The 15711-nt window shown below is 34.8% G+C and overlaps 2 protein-coding genes across 2 annotated transcripts in view; one reads left to right on the forward strand and one right to left on the reverse strand.

Moving 5' to 3' along the window:
- r (carbamoyl-phosphate synthetase 2, aspartate transcarbamylase, and dihydroorotase rudimentary) overlaps nucleotides 1–15711 on the forward strand; it is a 44924-nt gene that overhangs the window by 13740 nt on the left and 15473 nt on the right. The window lies entirely within an intron of this gene.
- LOC148308259 (uncharacterized) lies at nucleotides 16–14112 on the reverse strand. The gene is made up of 4 exons (XM_088262071.1): nucleotides 13685–14112; nucleotides 5027–5331; nucleotides 916–2750; nucleotides 16–592 (listed from the first exon to the last, which is right to left on the reverse strand). The coding sequence occupies exons 1-4, from the start codon at nucleotides 14023–14025 to the stop codon at nucleotides 38–40; spliced, it is 3036 nt and encodes a 1011-aa protein (XP_088118197.1). The 5' UTR covers nucleotides 14026–14112; the 3' UTR covers nucleotides 16–37.

Raw genomic sequence — 15711 nt, forward strand, 5'->3', positions numbered from 1 at the left:
TATAATATTTACAGGTTATGTACACAAGAGCTCGATATTATAACTTAGATTCCGTAACTTCATCGTCAGAATCCTCATTTTCAGATTCTTCCTCGACTTTTTGAAAAGAAATTGACTTGTTGAACTTGGGCCTCTCCGGGTGAACATCCGCCAGCACGATGCTCGCTAGCTTGGCTGTCGGACTCACGGGGTCCTTGACTTTAGTGGGAGGACTTTCTGTTATTTTAACATTTTCTAAATTCGCATACTGTTCCGGTTTCGGTCTAGCGATGCCACTCGGGCCGGGTCTGTTGATATTTGATATAAAACTCTCGTTTCGTTTGGGTACTTCGGGCGCCCCGGTGTTGGCTACATTTTTCTTCAGATTGTCAATCTTCTCCCCTATTATGGAAATGTACTCTCTGCCCTGCGCTTGCCCTCCCGGTTCGTCCCTCAGGATTACAGATAGTCTATTTGCGTGCTCCAAGTAGATCAGTCCTTGTCTGCATGCGTCAAACTTCTCGCTGCATTCGGCCATAGATATGAAATGCGGTATAAACAGCTCCAATACGAGACGTCTCCTGTGCGCATCCAAATGGGCTGACACAGTTCTCTGTAATAAAAAATTATCATGATATAAATATTCCTTCCAGAATGGACACGATTCTAAATCAGTTGGAAGAAAAAACGTATCGATTAATTTTTATCAAAATAGAATGACGACACAATAAAAAATGGTAAAAATTTCATTTGTAAATTTTATGTTAAGTGATTTAAAAGAATTTGCCGTGAAATTATCCACCTCTGTATGTAGTGTAATATGTAGTTGGCGTGTTTATGTAGCTACCGTGCTGGAGGTCCCGACAGCGATTTCCAACGGGGATCAAAATAAATATTAGTGATTATATGTATAAAAGTTGAAGAAAAAATGCTCACCTTTCTATCGATGCGATCCTTGACTCTTTTGCCATTGTTGTTGACCAAACTCTCTGCCGCTTTCTTGGCTTCTATCTGCCTGTACTGGTTCCTTCTCCACTGGTTTTGAGAATCTCTCGATTTATTATCTCGGGGGTCTTTACGCTTAATGTCATCCCAAAATCTCGTTGTTTCGATTATTTCCTTGTCAGAATCGTCTTCGTCTAACATACTACTGTCGGCCCTCGGTAATTGAGGATTCACCAGTTTCAAAACGTCATCGGCTGTTAAGATGTTGTATAGTTTTTGATAGTTAAATATGGGGTAAAAATTGGACTTCATATATTTCAAATTTCTCAAAGACGAAAGCAAATGCATAACCGGAGCTTCCAAAATATCTGCCAGCATTCTCTGTTGCTTGAGTAAAATATTTTTGGGTATTCCTTTGAAGAGATTACACTTTGGAATAAAATAATCCGGCATTTTTCCTTTCATCATGTGCTGGTAGAATGATTTTAAGAATATTCTTAACGTTTCACCCAGCCGGTCTTCCGGCCACATGGCGTAATTATCCTCGCATTGCCAGAACAGATGATTTCTGATGTGCGTGTAATCCAATCCAGCCTTGGACACGTCGGTCTTTATGAATGTTTTAAAGAGCAGAATCGTGAACAGGTAGCATCTCACGTGGGAGTGCATCAAGCAAGTCTCTAGGTATCTCTCCACCGCCGGGAAGGTGAGCTTCCATTGCAAGCTCTGTTCGGGATTAGTTCCTCGCGTGGGCCTGAAGCCTATGGGGACTATGAGGCAGCCGAGCCCGCGAGCCTTCCCCACCATGTGCTGGGTCGGCCACTGATAAATGGACTGCGTGTGCGGGTTGCGTATCATATTTCTCCGCCTCACTATCCACCCCTGGGCGGCGCTAGGCCAGGTCGTGCTGAGAGACGGGAGGATCTCAAACGACGACTTGTTTTGACCTTTGACAGTATTACAATAGATGCTGGCCCCTTGAGTCAACGCTTCGTTGAGCGATTCGGACGTAAATCCTAACGGCAAAGCCAGTTTCATCAGGAATATATCGGAAAAATTTCCCATGAAGTTGGTTGAATTTAAATAATATAACTTTTTATATAGTTCCCTTTGAAAATTTGAGCCATACCGCGCCATGTAAGCTTCGTCTATTTCGTCTTCTTCGTCACTTCCTTGGGGGGCTTTCTTTACATCCACTACGGATATGCATTTCGCGGGAATAATGCTCGTGCTATCGTTATTAGTCGCCGTTTGACTCTTTTGCAATCTTCTCGGCGTAGTTTCCGCCGTTATCGTCGCATATCCATAATCTGATTCATTTCCACTGGACTCTGTCTGAGGACTGTAACTGGTTTTGTATCCGGAGCTCTCGCTTCCACTGGGGCTGATTTTATTGACAGTCTGCTTCGCTTTCACTTTCCTCGGTCTGTTCTCCGCATGGCGGAGTCTCCCTTGAAGAACTGCTCTGTTTGTGTTCTTCAATATTCCACTCGGCCTTCGTTCCGATGCGATCTCGTCTGCATCTACATTCACGGGAATTTTTGTCGATTCACTTTTTACCGTATCTTGCTCGCCGTTAAGTATCAAATTGGCTGGTTTTTTGAAAGCTGGTTTGGCCGGTTTGTCGAGCTGCTCTTTGAGCTCATTCATGAAGTTTCTTCCTTCGGTTATTTCTTCTTCTCCCTTAGATTTGGTTCCCGAGTCTTCGGATTCTGTCGTACTGTCACTGGAGTAGCGGAGTTTGGTCAGGGATTCGGCTGGCGTTATTGGCTCTTCGCGATTCATTCTATTTTCCAAGATTTCCAGTTTCTTTAACTTTACATAACCTGAAACAATATCGAATTGGTTAATTTTATCTTCATAGTAATTTCGCAACATGATCGAGGAAAAAAACATATTCTTAAAATGTATCGCTTTTCGATCTTAATACTAAATTATAACGCATCTAACTAGCAATAACTCACACGCAAATTTTTGTTGTCTGTGGTATCTTTACAATTCGATTTCATTCAACGCAGAACACTTGATTGTAAAAAAAATCTGGCACACTAAAAAAAGTACCTTTGATTGAATCACATTACATCCTCGTACCTTGGCTTAAGCTTCCTTGAATGATTTAGATTAATTTTTAATTTAATTTGTACTTGGTAAATACCAGTATTTAAACTTGAATTAAAACTTTAATTAAAAAAGGATAGATTTTACCACAAAGTGACTGCCGAACCAATAAATGAAATTTAGATTAATTCCTAATGGCAATACATGATAGTTTCATTGACAAATCACTCACTCCTTTCAACAACGTCATATATAAAAAAAAAGATTTTTAGGAGATCGTTTTTAAAGTTTAAAAATATAATAAAATGTATTAAAAATAAATATCAAGCCACTTATTAGTATATTTAAAAAAATATGAAACAATACATTTTCTTAAAAATGCAAAAACAACACTTTCTGCCCTGTAGCGGGTAAATATTAAGTTTAAAATACGCCGCTTTTGCTGGGATATAGTACATTTTCTGGGCATTCCGAAAACATGCACAACTGAAAATTAACCATTTTTTTTATATATGACGTTGTTGAAAGGAGTGAGCGATATGTTGGAAAAATTTCCGATGACCATTTGAAAGCTCTTCCAACCGTATTCCCGGATCTGATACAGAAGCATCTAGGCTTCCTGACAGACCCTCGAGTTTCTAATGACATATTGAAAGCTGTCCCACCGCATTCCTAGATCTGATACACAAGCATCTAGGCTTCCTGACAGACCTTCTCTTGCAAAGATTTTTTGTTTGTTTTATGAACTAAGTTGCGAAATTTATAGAAAATGTGAAACAAAATTGTATCCCGATTTTACTGTGAATTTACATTTAAAAGCTTTCGATATCCCTGTCACTGCCAATCTAAATAAATACAAGTTTGTAAAACCACCACCAAATTTTCTAGAAGTGCCCCGGTGTAGGCAGTGAAAGGGATTAATTAGTAGTTAGTTAGTTCATTTAGTCAGCTAGATCCGATTCCGACTCGACGTTGGCCGGTACACAGACGCCCACAGCCCCGACCAGCACAGCAGACAGACACGGAACAGTGCAAAGACATTTACAGAAAATGGTCAGTCATCGCATTTCCACTCAACCATTATTCATCGACACTATTTCGGATCCCTTTCACAAGTAACTACACATTTATATACGTATATACACACAAACACATATATTTTTTCTTGATACATGCCTATCACAATCCTAACAAACGATGGACATAAAAAAATAATAAAGAACAACCCTATCTCACAACATATCTCCTAACCATGACACTGAAAGACAACAATAACAAAACGCAGTACTTTACACAAAGATAACACCCTTACGATGCAACACTTTAGATCAAACATCATCATTTAGAAGTGACAAATAGCTCACTCCTTTCAAGAACGTCATAAATCAAAAATTGACAATTTTCAGTTGTGCGTGTTTTCGGAATGCCCAGAAAATGTTCTATATCCCAGCAAAAGATGTATATTTTTCACTTAATATTTACCTGCTACAGGGAAGAAAGTGTTGTTTTTGCATTTTGAAGAAAATTTACTGTTTAATTATTTTTTTAAATAAACAAAATATTTTTCAAATGGAGAAAAAACCTTCAGATTTTACTTTAAAAGATCCAATATATTATTAGACTAAAACCAATATTTTTAGCTTTTCCACTTTATTTTTATTTGACCAGCGACCGGGTTTCGTCGTTACCGACATCATCGGACTGGTCTGTCTGATGATGTCGGTAACGACGAAACCCGGTCGCTGGTCAAATAAAAATAAAGTGGAAAAGCTAAAAATATTGGTTATAATCTAATAATATATTAAAAATGCAATTCCATCACGAAGTGTCAGTGGATAATATAAATCTATTTAAAAGATCTGTTGCACAGCAAAAAATTCATTAAGTGGCTTGATTTTTATTTTTAACACATTGAATTATTTAAACTTTAAAAACATTCTCCTGAAAAATCAAGTTTTTTGATTTATGACGATCTTGAAAGGAGTGAGCGAAATACAACGTCCGCTCTATCAATTACACAGTGCTGATGACAGAATAGATTTACCCGGCTCGTCGTCCTCCTCCATGAGCATCCTGTAGAAGGGCGCGTCCAGCACGGTGGAGTAGTCGGACACCTCGCCGGGCTCGTTGACCTCCACGTTGTCGTGCACCACGAACATCCTCTGCGGCTGCAGCGCCTCCACGGCCGCGCGCCCGCCGTCCCTGGCGGCGGGCGCGACGCGCGCGTGCGCGTGCACGGCCTCCTGCAGCTTGTCGGGCAGGAACACGTGCTTGTGGTGCGACGCCATGTTGTCGTTCAGCCTCACGTCCGAGTCGGTCACGGAGTTGTTCTTCAGGTCGTGCATGATCCTGAAAACATACAAATTTTATTTTTATACAAATGTCAAATCGTAACAATTTTATTTTAATGAACTGATGATGGAATGATTTCCGAAACCGGTTGTCACGCATAAGTGTTTATAAACCTGGTATTACCGTTTTTGTAAAAAAAAAAAAATTCTAAAAGAAAGAGTTATTGAGAGGTAAGGAATTTAAAAAAAAATTATTATAAATAAACATAAATATATATATAAATATATATATATAAATATATATATATATATATATATATATATATATATATATATATATATATATATATATATATATATATATATATATATATATATATATATATATATATATATATATATATATATATATATATATATATATATATATACATACATACATATATATATATTTTCCATATACATATTCATATTCTTAAAAAAAAACAAATTCCAATATTTTTTTAATGTGTACGGAATACACGTGTGTCTTCTCACGCAGCCGGTCGCGTAGTGAATTGTATATTTGCGAGAACCCCCTTAAGTTGTTTGAAAAGTTTTCCTTTTCTGTTGTGAGAACACACTAGAATAAAGTATAATTCTAGTAAGGGTTAAATAATTATTATATTATGCCAATTACATACGTATTTACAAACCTATTAAGCAATTTTACATATTTTAAGTATTACGCATGTTTTATTATTACGTCTTTGATAAAAATATAGAATTATGTGATAAAGATTAAAATAACTCATCGTTCGATATAAGTTAATACTGAAATGATGTTTCTGTCCGAATTGCCTACTGTTTTCTTGTATTGTGAAAGTGATTACCGCTGATGCCGCTTTTACTAATCAGATAAAAATGTAATAATTAAATATTTCAAGATAATTATAAGCGATTTTATTTTTTTTTAATTTTAACAAAGTTATCGGCGTCAGTATTTTTTCTTTTAATTGTTTTTTTTTGTGCAGTCACTCCATTTTCTGAAACGTAATAAAATTTATAAGGATGAAAAATATTTTTTTACTAATAACACTTCGAAAGAAAAACGCACAAAGAAACGCGATTTTCTCAATAAATAAAAACGCTAAATTCTTTTTTTCTCCTTTTTTTCTAAATTTATCGTATTTTATTAATATTCATTCTTAAAAATCTCAAATAAAAACACCCGGAATCGAATATGAAAAATTATCTGCATCATATTTGCTATCGCAAACGCTCTTTGTGATCGTAAGAAAAAACTAAAACATTATTGATTTATTATTTATTTGGCAGTCACCCAGTAAGAGCATGTTTTGCCAGTGCCAAGTCTTATGTTTATTTGCAAACAAAATAATAATCATAATAAAAACAATTTATAAAAAAATCATATTTTTAATCCGTTATCATTTTAGAATTTATGACCGCAGTTCCAGAATTTATGAAGGATTTTCACACATTCCTAAAATTTAATACGGATTTTCTTCATTTGTGTTTTAGCACGTAATGACTTTTGCCTATTCTGGGACGATTAATAAGGATTCGATCAAGTTTTGAGTTAAAGCACCTTTGAACACCAAAAAACCTTCATTATGGACCAAGGCTGTTAAAATGTTTACTGATACATATTATATTTTTCTCATGGTATCAATTTCCACCCACCAAAACAAATAAATCTTTTTACTACAATAAGGATTCAATATTAAAAAGGGCAACGATATTTACCATTCAGTTCATAAAAAATAGGTTTATCAATTTTAACAAAATACTCATTAAGTATTTATAATAAATAGCGGAATGTTTGGTATTACGAATTGACGGGAGTCTTAATTTTTAATATAACGAGAAATCCGTGATTAACATTTACTTTTTATGAAATAAATTATTTCCATATTGGTAATTAATGAATGGTAAATGATGATTTGCGGCATTTTTGTTGACATTAAGCCTTTGACTTGGTCAGCATCATGTTAACATATTTAACGATCAAATATTTCAAATACTTCAAAGTGGTCAGGTTGTAAGTTAGAATAATCGGTTCATGAATGTAGACTTCATACGTTTGAAAAATAATTTCAAAGGGCACAATTATGTAAGATAAAATATAAAAACATGTAAAAAGACGGAATATGTACGCACTGCTATTTGCAGTAGACCAAAACATCATTAAAAGTCGTAACATGACGTTTTTTATGTTTAAAGTTCAGGCCCTTTTGTAAAATAATTAATAATAATAAAATAATGACATTTATGGTAATGTGAGATAAAAAAATTAAAACATTTTGAAAGACGAAATAGGTAAGTTCTACTATTTGCAGTAGACCAAAACATCATCAAAAGTCGTAAAGTGATGTTCTTTTAAGTTTTGAGTTAAACCACTTTAATAAAATAATTTCAAAGGACACATTTATGGTATGTAAGATAAAAAAATATAATAAAACATGTTAAAATACGATATAGGTAGGTACGTACGACTATTTGCAGTAGACCGAAACGTCATTTAAAGTCGTGAAATGGATTTTTTTAAGAAACAACAATCAAAACTATATTTAATGGGCATAAACAATTGTGAGAAAATAGCAACTCAGTTTTTATGTCGATCAAAACATTTGTATGTTAAACATTGAAGACAATAAAATAAAAATCTGCAGAAAAGTTACAATTTTTTACATTTTTGCGTGGGGGATGTCGATATATCGCGAAATTCAGATGAAAACAGTTCATATTGTGGATAAAGCGATAGTATTGTATAATGAACTCATAATATTATTCCAACGCTTTTTCTTTCTTAATTTGAGAATAGTTCTACTCCAGGCAATACTAATGACAATTATTTTAATTGAATTGTTTACTGATTTTATCTGACATTAATTATAAGGCTAATTTCTAGTTTGAAATTAATAGTAGGTACATACTCGTACGTACTTGTGCTATCATATTACTAATCTTGATCTAGTGCAAAAATGAAAGTATGCTTATCATAATATTTATAGTTTTTTTCTGCTTATGAAATAAATTACTTTAAAGCACACAATATCACGGACTTCTTCGTGCAGCTGAAACTATCATAAATATTCAATGCTTTCGAGCTGAAAACTTAAATAGCTATTTTTCATTATTTTGCTTCATTTAATTTGAAATTAACTCTCTGGATGATCGCAGAAAACGGTAGATGTGATCCTATTTTTTTAATTACTCAATTCGTCGGAATTTCTGGAATATGTTTTAGAGTTCCCAGTCGAAATCACAAGGACACCTGACACTTTAGCGCTTCCCACGAGTAGAACAACCTCTAAATAAAGTTAGGTACTGTATTTATCGTTCATCAAAATTGGTTAACGATGAATTCGATATGTTCAACTCTGATCATTCAACATTTTCAGTCAATTTGATATCGTGTTGTGTCCCTCGTTTCGTACAATTTATCTTTGAGCTTTGATTTTTCTCCTTTCCGCTTTGATTTTTCCCATCCCTCTTCCAGGCATTTTTTTTACAAATATGATTTTTTTCTACTTCTCATGAAATAAATTATCTTAAAATGTCAAAACTACGGACTTCGTTGTGTGGCTAAAACTTATCATACATCCTCAGTCCTTTGTGATTTTTTTATCTGAAAACTTTGATAAACAGCTAATTTTAATCATGTATAATTTGTATGTATTCCTTTCCACATATTGGAGTCGTTGTAATATTAATCAGTGGTTGCGACGACTTTGGGAGTAGAAAAATTTTACGAGAGATTTGAAGTTAAATTAAAAGTGGATTAGATCTCAAATTTGTGTTTGCAAATATCATTTGAGCTCAGTCTTCCTACAAACGTTTGACAAATTGTTATCTAACTAACTATCACGCCGCTTTCCCGCAGGTGTAGGCAGATAGAATATAACCCCACACCACTGTCTTTGTAAACATTCTTCGCCTCTTCAACGTCACATCATTTAGACTTCTGACCTGATCACTTTCAAGTATTTGAAATACCTGATCATGCCAAATTTTTCTCTGTTCCTTTTTCCAACTACATTCGCCTCATAAATTTGTTTTACCGTTCTTTCCTCACTCATTCGTTCCACACGTCCAAACCATATCAAGACACCTTTCTTAATTTTATCAAATCGACAAATTGTCGTAGACTGAAACCCCATAATCACTTAACCACGCGCATTCCACGCAGAAAAATAATCTGCTCAAAACATTTGAAGATAAATCTTCGAGTATCTATTATCGTTTACGTCCCTTTCGCTTCCTAAATTCAATATATTATACAATTTAAAATTGATAATAATATACGAGTACAATCTTGATTGATTCGCGAGCATTGTTCAAATTTCAAAGTCCAACTCAAATACCTATAATAATATTACGACTACTTTAAAACTATGTATTTTTTTAGCTTGTAGTGAAAATGACATCACCCTAATTAATGATTTCTAAAAGCATTACTTATGATTTATCAATGTTTCGCCGGTTATTCCCGTAATTATAAGAAACCTCAGTTTAAATACAACTATAGATTACCACAAATGCAGCTTAGTTCGCATCGCTTATTTGCGTAAATATTAAAAATACTTTTAAAAATTAATAATCGATTAGCTATTGAAATAGCGTTTATCAGGTTGTAAAATTGTTTAACTTCTAAGCATATTTCGACTTCAAACAATGTCAACCAATAGTTCAACCAATATTCATAATATATTATTTAAATTCACATACAAAAATTCATTTCTTACAATGAAATTATATAAAATCATAGTTAAAACACTTATCACAACAAACACGCAATTATTATTATAATACATTACTTAAATTCACTCAATTGAAGTTCATTTTATCAGAAAAAAATATATAAAATTATGGTTCTCAACCCCTGCCTTGTTGTGTATGTAACATGAAATTTTGTCTAGCCTGTTGGATAATATCGGTAACGACAAAATCCGGCCACTGGTCAAATAAAATATGTATGAAAAAAAACTATATATTATAGTTATTTAATTATATAAAATGCAGTTCCACCAAGAAATGTCAGTACAAAACTCAAGTCTACACTTTTTTTCTAAAGATAAAGATTTGTGTTTTTATTATTTACACAAATATTTCAATGTCATACTATTTCTGTGAGCCTAAGCGGCTCATTATTAGAAATATGTATCAAATTGTGGTAGAGTGGGTTCGAACCGAGAAACTCTGACTTAAGAGTCCGCGACACTAACCACGGGACCACAACGTTAACGTGTTAAGGTGGGATAATCAATAACCCGCAACTTCTTTTTCTTTAAACCCATGTAAAATTTAACTTTATTGCATATTTTGCTTAAAACATTATTTTTGTATTGAGAAAATATTTTTTTCTTCGAAATAAATATGTATGTGGTTTTGAAAAGAAAATAATTATTGAAAGGTAAGGAGTTAAAAAATATATATATTTATTCGCCATATTCGAACATATTTTTTTATTAAATGCGCGGACAACACGTGTGGCTTCTCGCGCAGTCAGTCGTCTATTGACTTTGTATATCTGAGAGTACAGCCTCAACGGTATTAATCTGTCAGCAAATTCGGGTTGCATTACTTGCATCGGCCAATCTTTTTGACTATTGACACGTATATTAAAAGAATTAACAATCGTATATGTAAATATAATATCGTTGAAAAGATAAACCATGATAAACTTGTACCTTAACCCAAATACGGGGATTAAAATTAATTTAAAAATGAATGATGACCGCGAAAGAGGCATTGCATCGAATAAAGCTTATGCTCTACAACCTTTATGATAACGATAACATATCGCTCACTCCTTTCAAGAACGTCATAAATCAAAAATCGTCAATTTTCAGTTGTGCGTGTTTTCGGAATGCCCAGAAAATGTACTATATCCCAGCAAAAGATGCATATTTTTAACTCAATATTTACCCGCTACAGGCCAGAAAATGTTTTTGCATTTTGAAGAAAAGGTATTGTTTAATTATTTTTTTAAATATACTAAATATTTTTCAAATGGAGAAAAAACCTTCAGGTTTTACCTAAAAAGATCTGTTGCACAATAAAAAGTTCAATAAGTGACTTGATATTTATTTTTAATACATTGTGTTATATTTTTAAACTTTAAAAACGTTCCCCTGAAAAATCAAGTTTTTTGATTTATGACGTTCTTGAAAGGAGTGAGCGATATATTATAGGGTGTTTTTGTAGAGGTTTACAAATTCAAATTTCCAGCAATAAATTGATGGTGGGACCCGCCGTGTGGAATGTTGCGCCATCTTGTTGAAACCACAGCTCTGTCACATCAATGCCATTCAACTGAGGTACAAAGAAGTCAGTAATCATGATTCTGTAGCGCTCTCCATTGACCGTAACATTCTGGCCGGCATCGTCTTCAAAAAATTTTTTGCCAATCATTCCACCTGCCCATAAAACACACCAAACAGTGACTTTTAATGGATGTAAAGGCGTCTCGATAAAGGCTTCTGGGTTTTCCACTCCAAATTCCGGAATTCTGCTTATCGACATAGCCATTTAACCAAAAATGTACCTCATCATATATCAATGAAAAAAAAGGATCAAGCTGAATATTGTTTTCGGTCTATTCACCGTATCTACGACGCGCATAATGGTCGTTCAGTATATTTAAGGTGAAATGGCAAAACGTACTGATTATAAATCGACTGTCAACTGTCAAATTAACAGTCTGTAGAAACAATGTTGCCAATTTAAAACCAAACCTCAAAAAAAAAACACTCTTTATAATCGTATTGAGGTCAGGAAAATTTTAAGCCTGTCGTATACATTCCTAGATAACTCACCCAGACATATTGTCTAATTTCACCAATTATTGTGTTTCTTCTAGATTCACTCACAAAGTGCACTAATTTACGTGAGATAACACTCGTCCAGTGCAAACTCATTTATCAATATATTGCACACAATTTATTGGTGATGAACACTCATCCGTGACAATTGGTGACATACGTCCATATTTAATAATTTCATTAATTGATTCGACAGTCACTTTGCGGAGGCTTTTTTTTTTCATGTACCGCGGTGGAACGGCGTTACGGTACCTTTATTCACGGCTTTTTTTAATTTTCAGCATCAATTAGACGAAACAATGTTTGCGATTACGTAATTACAATCTATGTTTATATCATTCGTCAAAATGATAAAATATGCTATTGTAATGAATATTTAAATGATATTTGAAAATATCGCTCACTTCCAAGAACGTCATAAATCAAAAATCGTCAATTTTCAGTTGTGCATTTATTTATTTCATCTTATGTATTATATCGCTCACTCCTTTCAACAACTTTATATAATCAAAAGTCGTCAATTTTCAGTTGTACATGTTTTCGGAATACCCAGAAAATGTATTATATCCCAGCAAAAGCGCCATATTTTTTACTTAATATTTACCCGCTAGAGGGCAGAAAGTGTTGTTTTTGCATGTCGTTCTTGAAAGGAATGAGCGATATATTTTTTAGTAAAAAGCTCGACATGAAGTGAGTTCCGGGACCTTTTTTGTTTAAAAAAAATCCCTGGTAACATCTATCCATTTTTAATTTAAGTTTTACTTGGTAAATGCCGCTATTCCTTCAAACCTGTGTTGACACGTGTTTCGATGCATTCAGCATCATTTTAAAACACCGATATATATAGATCACAGGTTCCCAAACTTTTTTTAGTCTGGCGCCCCCCCCTATCAAAATTTCTCGTCAAAGGGGAAAATAAAATCGCCAGAATGTCCCACCATAGAAAGAGGGAAGGAATAAAAAATAAAAAATAAAATATATATATATATATATATATATATATATATATATATATATATATATATATATATATATATATATATATATATATATATATATATATATATATATATATATATATATATATATTACTTATTAGCACTTTTATCTGTCTCTTTGGTCTTCTTATGCCCTGTAAAAGTCTTCTAGAACGCCCACAAAGGAGCGTTATCGCCCACTTTGAGAAATACGTCTGGATCTACCGCATATGTTAAAATAAATAAATAAACAAATAAATTATGCATACAAATCATTAAAAAAAGTACTACACTTTCGCGTTGATGAAGAAGGCAGATGTAGCTGAAATTAAATCTTCCATACGTCACGCTACGAAACAGTTGAAATTAGTTATTTTATATTACCCAAGGAAAATTGAATTCTTTTTAAATTTTCGGTGTTAAATGGGTAGTCGCTTTTTACGTGGTAATTTTAACGATGTATTAAGGGAACCGCAAACCGAAAACCGAAAAAATATCGGGAACATCTGATCTATCCAATGTAATTTAGATTTATGGTAAATCTTCGGTTACGGCAATCGGTCATTTACAGTCATAAAGTACAATCGAGTCAAAAGTGTAAACTCACTGTTCATAATTCTCGAAGAACTGCACCGAGAGCATGATGTTGTTAAGCAGGAAGGCGTTGGAGTCCGTCTTGAGCTGGTGCCTCATCTTCTCTATGGCCTCGCGCTGGTAGGCCTGCGCGGGCTCGGGGTGGCGCACCGGGGCCGCCGGAGCCGCGGGGGGCGGCGCTGGCGCCGCGCCGCCCCTCCTCACCTTGGTGGCCGGCTGCCTCCTGCTCTCCGTGCTCCTGCTGGCCTCCCGGAGCTCCTTCTCCCTCTCCCTCTCGGTCTGCGCGCGCTTCTCCCTTTCGAAAAAACCCTTGGGCTCTTTAGTCCGTTTGGCCTTACTGGAAGAACTGCCCATCTTGCTATAATTCAACTTATTTTACTTCTTCAGAGTGAACTCGCTGGACGATCGCGGGAAATCGGTGGTCCTATTTTACAAATCACACATTGACTCGCCGGAATTGCTGGAACGTATATGTATAGTCGAAATCACCAGGGTACCAACACCTTAGCGCTTCCCGCGAGTAGAACAAACTCTTAACAAAGTTCCTATATTTATCTCTCGAATGTTTTGATGCTGACAAGGTGCTTGATGAATGTACCGTGGTTAACAATAAAGTAGTTTTATTTTATAAAGCCTATATTTATCGTCCATCAAAATTAATCAACGATGAATATGGGGATTTCAATATGTTCAACTCAACACTGTCATTCAACATTGTCCAGTCGTCATTAATAGCTTTGATCTTTTCCTTTGACTTTTCCCGTTCCAGTTTTCTTCCAGGTATTTTTACAAACGTGGATTTCTGTAATACTCGTATACTTGTTTTGTAATACTCGTATACTTGTGTAACTTGATGTGACTGTTGTGTTGAATCCCAAATAAAAATACTAACAAATTAATTCACTCGAATCGGTTAACACTCGACCCGGACACGATCATGGCGCGTTCTGCGGTCTCGCCGCGGTCCCCGGCTAGGCACTGACGTACGTTTCTTCCACTCCGATCGAGCTGTGGCCGATTATCTGCCAGCCTGATAATGGCCCGAAGATTATCAGGCTTCGTGAAATTCTATTCCTTCAGATAAGTTGGTAAGATAGTCGGCAGAAATACCCGCTAATCGATACGGCCACCTCGAATGCGCGCTCATTGTTTCACTTCACGCTACGTGATAAACGAATACCTTCGTCCAAATAATAATACGTACTCGCTTAATTTATATTTTTGATTTACACGAGTCTGATTTGTCACTTAATTTTCTTATCTTAATGACGTCACAATTGATTTGTGATTTGATGTATTGTTTGTGATTTTTACACTGAAAACGGAATAGAGGCAATGTCTAAGGCAGTGTTCCGCAATTTTTTTCTATTCGAGGTACACCTACGACTCTAAGAAATTTCAGAGGTGCATATTTACCATTATGGTAACATATTTAACATATTATGTTTGATGCGAAATGTGAGCTGACTTAACTGAGCACAGGCAATCAAAATTTGGAGCGATTGTGTTATTTTCACAAAACTATACTTTTTTCCGCGGCACACACTTTGCGGAACAATGGTCTAAGGCACTCAGGATTACATACCATAAGTATATGTAGTAGCGTGCATAGATAATTAATTAGGGTAGGTAGTGAGGTAAGCTAAGTACGACTTAGTAAAGTAGGGTAGGTGCTGGTATAAGTATGTGCATAAGAGTTACATGAGAATAAAAAATAAAAATAAAAAATAAAATATTTATTGATTTGGCATTGACTTTATGGAATGACATGATGATTTAAATATGAAAATAAAGGACTTTTTTAGTTTATTTATGTAAACACGACTAGTTTCGAACTACAGATGTTCTCATCAACTGGTGATATCGCTCACTCCTTTCAAGAACGTCATAAATCAAAAATCGTCAATTTTCAGTTGTGCATGTTTTCGGAATGCCCAAAAATGTACTTTATCCCAGCAAAAGCGGCATATTTTTAACGTAATATTTACCCGCTACAGGGCAGAAAGTGTTGTTTTTGCATTTTGAAGAAAAGGTATTGTT

The sequence above is a fragment of the Brachycentrus maculatus genome, unplaced genomic scaffold (genome assembly GCF_059751285.1).
Source record: "Brachycentrus maculatus isolate JH-2025_06_01 unplaced genomic scaffold, ASM5975128v1 h1tg000172l, whole genome shotgun sequence".
NCBI classification, from domain to species: domain Eukaryota; kingdom Metazoa; phylum Arthropoda; class Insecta; order Trichoptera; family Brachycentridae; genus Brachycentrus; species Brachycentrus maculatus.

Bases quoted from the DNA above. Each gene is read 5' to 3' on its own strand.
- LOC148308259 (XM_088262071.1), bottom strand. From the start codon at position 14,025: ATGGGCAGTTCTTCCAGTAAGGCCAAACGGACTAAAGAGCCCAAGGGT. The intron at 2,751-5,026 runs GTAAATCTATTC...ATATTGTTTCAG, and splicing joins GGAGGAGGACGACGAGCCGG to GTTATGTAAAGTTAAAGAAA. The intron at 593-915 runs GTGAGCATTTTT...TTTTTATTACAG, and splicing joins AGGATCGCATCGATAGAAAG to AGAACTGTGTCAGCCCATTT.